The sequence below is a fragment of the Buceros rhinoceros genome, unplaced genomic scaffold (genome assembly GCF_000710305.1).
Source record: "Buceros rhinoceros silvestris isolate BGI_N320 unplaced genomic scaffold, ASM71030v1 scaffold9408, whole genome shotgun sequence".
Classification (NCBI taxonomy): Eukaryota; Metazoa; Chordata; class Aves; order Bucerotiformes; family Bucerotidae; genus Buceros; species Buceros rhinoceros.
In genome coordinates this window covers 60,800-67,080 of record NW_010426310.1, presented here as the reverse complement: position 1 = coordinate 67,080, position 6,281 = coordinate 60,800, and the positions used below count along the sequence as shown (strand labels likewise).

Genomic DNA, 6,281 nt, shown 5'->3' with positions numbered 1-6,281 from the left:
GGTCTCTTCCAACCAAAACAATTCTGTGAAACCACAGAAACAAAGATGACTTGTAGCATAATTGACTTCAGACACATCTTACTCCTGCTGTAATTTACTTCAGAGGCTGTGCTTTTGTACAAAGCCTTCTTTGAATTGTAGTGTAGATGGCAAAATGTACCATAAAAGTGTTATTTATATGTCTCCCTGTGTCTGTAGATCTTGCTGTATTCATTTTTCTTAGCCAGAACTCCAGTTTGATAAATTTCAACAGATGTAACTAGGTAGTTTGGAGAATATTTCAGACACTGCAACAGGATGCTGCACAATTGTACTTATCTGTTTGCTACATCTGGAGCAACACCAAAATCTGCAGAGTCAATATCTGCATTTTTCCCATTAATTTGTAAAATGTCCATTTTGATTAAAGAACTACATTTATCAATCTGATCTGGAAGAATTTTGCATCTGTCTACTGAACATCATTTTGTAAACACAAGCATAAACAAATATACAGAGCGTCTGGTGGACATAAATGAAACTGAATATTCCTGAGAAGTCCTTACAGAATTATCATTATGAAGCGCATACATTCTGATCTTGTTTAACTTTGAGTGAGGGGTAAAGTAAGAAGAGTACACCCCTTTACCTCTGTCGTTTCACATCTGGCTTAGCTTTCTGTAGAAGGAGGTTGATTGGTTTAACAACATCATTGTGCTGAATACTTAGTTTGATGCTCTCCAACAAAGTGCTTGCTGCCTGCTCATCTTCTGCCACTGTGGAGGTTCTCTTTTCAGAAGAATCTGAGAAACGCAACAGTATAGATGATTAAAACAGTAAAGATTTTTTTTTTCACTTTAGTAACTAGAAGGTATTTCAGAAAATTTAATGTATATGAATGGAACCTCTACTCAATCTACAGGAATCTGTGACAATGGAAAGGTTTTGTCTTTACTCCACCATGAAAGTGACAGGATGCATCAAGCATCCACGTGCAAGTGCTCACACGTGACAAAGAAATACAAGAGACTGAAGAGTATCCATCATCAGATGTCCCCAGTGACAGTTAGTTAAGTAGAGCAATAAATCTGAGCTAAGTTTCAAAAACCAAGTTCACTCCAAGAAGGTTATTTTTACACAAAGGAAAGAAATAAAAGATAACACTCCCACTTTTCTTACCAGAGAAACATTTCTTAACAAAGCCCTTCTTAAAAGCTACCTACAACGACCTACAATTCATGGGTACCTTTGGGCTGTGTATTGAAATAGATAATGCACAGCTGCATCGAACAGGAAAGAAAATTATCAAAGATATTTATCATCATGTCATACGCAAAACAAAAATGTTATAAAAAAAACCAATTTATGAGTTGCATGCCAAAATAGCCAATAAAATTGTGTTAAACTCATCCAAAACCACCATTTAAGCAAAATCCCCTGACAAGCTTGTCAAATTTAACCCATACAATCAAGCTGATTGCCTACAATGCCACTTCCAGAATAACACTGAACTATTATTCTCTGGAGAACAGCGGTTTGTGAGGGAATAGTAAGTCCATTTACCAGCAAAAAGATAAGGCTACAGATTAAGCAGCAAGCATATGGCGTGTAAATTAAATGTACGTGACCAAACCCAGTAATCACCACCACATCAGTCTAAGGTTTTCATAAATTTGACACACACAATGGTTCACAAACGTAGTCTGTTTTCCAAATACTTTGTGACACTGCTGTAGAGCCTACCCACAGTACTATTACTTTTCTTCCACATTTAAAACAGGCCTTTTGCTCTGTTATTTACATAAATATGTATATTTATGCATCTTAATTCATGTCTGAATGCTTTGGGGACACTTCTCATGTACTATGCTCAAATCAACATGCTTTTGTAGAAGCAACATCTTATTCTGTGTTCTTGACTGTGTTTATTTTTAGGACACTTTTCGACAAACCTTTCTTTCTTCCTTAGAACCGCAATTAGCACATTATTCAGTTTTCAGCATAGTTTTTAAAAGTTGAAACACAGACTGAGAAGGATAGGTAAACAAAGGGTTTTTGCTGCTCAGAAGCAAAATAATGAAATCCCAAATTGCTCATAACCTGTCTGCTTGATTTTTCTTCTTCCAAATCAAGTTACAGTACAAAAAGGCTTTTTCGGATCATTCTTTTTGCCAAATGTACATATTAATGGGACTTGTGACCTTTCATTCAGTTATAGAAACATAAGATACTTTTCTGTAATAGTCTTTTTTCTATACAGATATAACCAGATAATGCAGTAAAACATTCAGGACCACATCTAGAGCATCTAGAGTCTGTAAGTGGATGACATATAAAGAACAGGTAACATACCTTTTCACACAGATCAGTAGGATATTTTCACAAATAATTTGACCCTGAGACTATGTTGAGTACCTAAGGGATTACAGAGGCTTCAAACACTAATAAAGCTTCCCACATTGATGGGCTGTGTACACTTCAGATGCTACAAAACGACTGTTTCTCTACATAATCTCTGCTCCCCCCACTTTCTGTAACGCTTGTTCTACTTACTGAGATTTCTCCAAGACAGATACAGGGGCTCTCCTGGCTCTTGGTGGAGGTTGATATTGTCCCACAGAAGATGGATGCATACTAGCTTGCTATCTTGAGCAAGAGATGTCAAAGGAAGCTAAAACACATGACGAAAGGGGGAAAGTTTTAAAAACATCAGTACAGTCATTCTTTTTAAAGCTGGTCTTTTACTCATTTTGCAAACAAACAAAAAAAAAGTTTACTTCATTTATCTTGAATCCAACAAACAGAACACTTGATGTCTTCTAAGGGAAGCTGAACTCAACCAGAACAAAGTCACAAGTACTGCAACATTTATTTGCCTTTTCTAGTTTAGCTTAATGTATGAAGACCATTCAGTTTTCTACAGACACCTGAAGAAAATATTTATGAGTGTGCATCTGAAAATATTTCTTGTGCATCAAACATGCTACTTGGTTGGTACTACTTCTCGTGCTATACCTTAGCATTTTCTGACCTGATTAAGATTTGGCATCTATGTGTTGGTCTTCCCAGCATGTAGAAAGAATCTGTGTTTGCACAAAAATATGAAACATATGGCACTCAAAATAGTTCCATAATTATTTTTTAAAATTAAGTGCCTCTAAAATCACTAATACAGTAAGAACTAGTGTGCAAGAAAAGTTTACCACTATTGTGTCAATTTAAAGTAGCAATCACATGGTATTATGTCCCATCTTTTGGTTTTCCCTGCTAAAGGCACTGGGTTTTTTCAGGTACGGTATTTAAATTTTTTAATTTCTTTTTTTTAATCGAGGAGATTAATTTTAAATTAAAGTGCATACAAGTAGATAGGAAAACACTGCTTTTTTGAATGTATTGTATAAAAGTACATATTGAATTTAGTACTTCCATGCACAAAGCATATAGGTTTCACAAAAATACCTGCTCCTTAAAACAGGAAGAGCAAAATACTCAGAAGATAGCATCCATTCTATACTCTTTTTTTCTATTCATATAGTAAGTAAACTCAGTGGAGTTTGAATAGCAAAAGCCATTAGTGGAAAAGAACAAAAAAATACTGACAGATAACTTGAAAGGTTTATCTACTGAAGTTCATAACCCACCATATGTGGATTACAATGTATGGCAGTTTGTGAGTTCTCTGCAAACATATCTTGTTTTCCTCTCTATATAAGCCTTCTTGTTAATGAGTATTACTCTCTGGCTTTTTAAAAGAGTTTAATTATTTTTAATTTCAGCTTGACTAGAATTTGAATGCTGTTTTCACTCATAATCCTACATGATTCCTTGCGGAACACTACTTGTATTACAAAACCCAGGAACCTAGGTCCAAACTACTCAGAAATTACTTACCCACTTTTTTTTGAAACAAAGTCTCAAATTTGGCTTACCCTAATATCTGCAGTCCTAGTACGAGGAAGCCACCTACCTGCACTCCATCATTACAGTGTTCAGATGTTAGAATGAGTCCAGGTAAGTTGCTAGGTAGATCCAACCGTTGGAAGTACCAAACTAGGTTCCAGAAAATTATGGGGTGTTGATTGATGAATTTGGATGTATGAATTACTTGCTCTCCTTCATTTTCCAAGAGTGATTCAAGTTCCTTACGCAGTACCAAAGGGCTCAAGTAGGGTACAGATACAGCAAGAGGATTAGGTCTTTTTACTAAAGGATCCTACAAACAAAACCACACACACAAAAGAAAATTCGGGCTTTTTCCAAAATCAAGGATTTTTCTTTGAGAAATACTCTTCAGGATCTCTCTTTGCACGGTTTCTTTCGATATTTAGAAGAAGCCTTTGGAACTACTTGAACACAAAATAACTTTAAATAGCATCAGCAGTTCTGACTGTCGAGGCGTTTCGTAACTTTAAAGCACAATCACCTAGGCTCGCTCTATTACGTGAAAATGAGAAAATGCTAATTTGTTATAACTTGTTACTGATTGTGCAGTGTCAAGCTGTCTAAGCTGGTACTAAGCCAGGGTGATGGTGAATGCAGAAGAAGGTCAGTAATTACATAGGTTGTTGAACTGAATCATGAGTTCACATGTTAAGACAGCTTCTTTTCAATAAAAAACACCAGGAGAGAGGAGAAACACTTTGTTTCACATGCAAGAACAATCCAGTACTCTCTATAATGCCTTTTACCTGTTGAGTGGATGAGAGAAGGTAAGTCTAACAGAATATAGAGAAGGACTGTAAGTAAACATGTGGAAAAGGAACAAACCTTCACTCTTGCAAAAGCGTGCTGTTTGCACTACTGTGTTTCATCTGATGTAGAAGTTGGTTTATGTTTAAATTACCAGTTTTAGAAAGACAAAAACTAGCTTCATTCTGCTAGAGAGCATTTAAAATGAACCAGCACTATTTGTACAACGTATTGAAAAAGCAATTTTAGATTAACTGAACCAAGATTTTTTTTGTCGTAACAATATGAAAATATGCTTAGCCATTCCCATTCCCCAAATGGACAAGAATGGTAGTAGTAGAACATTATCCATTCTAAGTTCATTACATTCACTATTTTGCTGTCAACTGAATGTGCAGCTTCTAGACTCACCACAACTTCTTGCAAACTATTTGGAAGACTAACTGTTGAAATGCCGTGAGATGGTCTCTGGGAAAGATCAATGTTTTGCAGTGGACCTCCAACACTGTGGCTCCGAGTCAAGGACACTCCCCTTTTTGGTGGATTATTGGCAGATGTCTTCACGGTTCTGAGATCTTTACTCTGTTCTTCTGCCACACCACTGTTTGGATTTTAGAAGAGAACACGCTAGTATGAAACTATTCAGCACTCCTACGGCAATAGGAAGGAAGCAGAGAAAGGCTGCCAAGTAAGTATCCCAAATCAAGTTGCTCTATTAATAAGGAACCATATTTGCCCAGTTAGCTCCACTGTTTAGCAAAAACAAAACAAAATGCCTCTCAGAGCAGGATAACCATCCCACCAGAAAAGCAGCTAGGTATAACGTAAGACAGGAATTGGAAAGCATTGCAGTTCTGTATAAGTACCACTGCTCTGGTACATTGCGGCTTTAAAAAAAACAGCAATGTAGAGTTTTGTCAACACACAAAGGTTATCTTGTTCTGACTATGCTCATTTTTACTTCCTCTTCCCTTTATGTTTACTTTCTCTAAATGTCATAGGCAGATGCAAAAATATTACTGAAAAAACTACCGTAAAACTCATTCAACAAGACAATTAAAGCAAACTCCTATTACAAGCTTGTCAAATCTAACCCATACAATCAAGCCGCTTGCAGATTTGGGAATATTCGTCTTGTGCCCCTTATAACTGAAAAAAGATAAAAACAATTCAACTACAATACAGAAGAAAAAAACATCAGGTGAAACAGAGAGCATTAGCTTCCAAATAATCTGCATAAACAGGGAAGAGATGAATTCAGAGGTGACCTTCACTCCTAAGTTTTAATTTAGTTAAAAATATATGACTTCAAAGTTAAGATACTAACATAAACAATACCACCTTTCATTTTTAATGTATTATAACTATGATCACATCGATTTAAGTTTTAATAGTCTGACACAGTCTTTAGTTCATTAGCTTACAGGCACTGATACTCAAGAATTCCAAGCTAGAATGATTTAAAAAACCCTGTTACAACAAAATGTGAACAAATCACAGCAAAAAGGTCACAGTTCACAGCAAAACTATTTCAGTTCTTCCCTTTTTCAACACGATACCTTCTTCTTAATGCTCCTTTCCTCAACTGTTTCAAAAGTGGTATTGTTTTTCTG

The 6,281-nt window shown here is 35.9% G+C and overlaps 1 protein-coding gene across 1 annotated transcript in view; it reads right to left on the bottom strand.

The window, feature by feature from the left end:
• Positions 1 to 570: 570 nt before the first annotated feature.
• DENND4C (DENN/MADD domain containing 4C) overlaps positions 571 to 6,281 on the bottom strand; it is a gene marked incomplete at its 3' end in the record, with an annotated part of 45,884 nt that continues 40,173 nt past the window's right edge. The window contains 4 exon segments of the mRNA XM_010141455.1: positions 571 to 782; positions 2,533 to 2,650; positions 3,947 to 4,192; positions 5,080 to 5,269. Coding sequence (XP_010139757.1) covers positions 571 to 782; positions 2,533 to 2,650; positions 3,947 to 4,192; positions 5,080 to 5,269 — 766 coding nt within the window.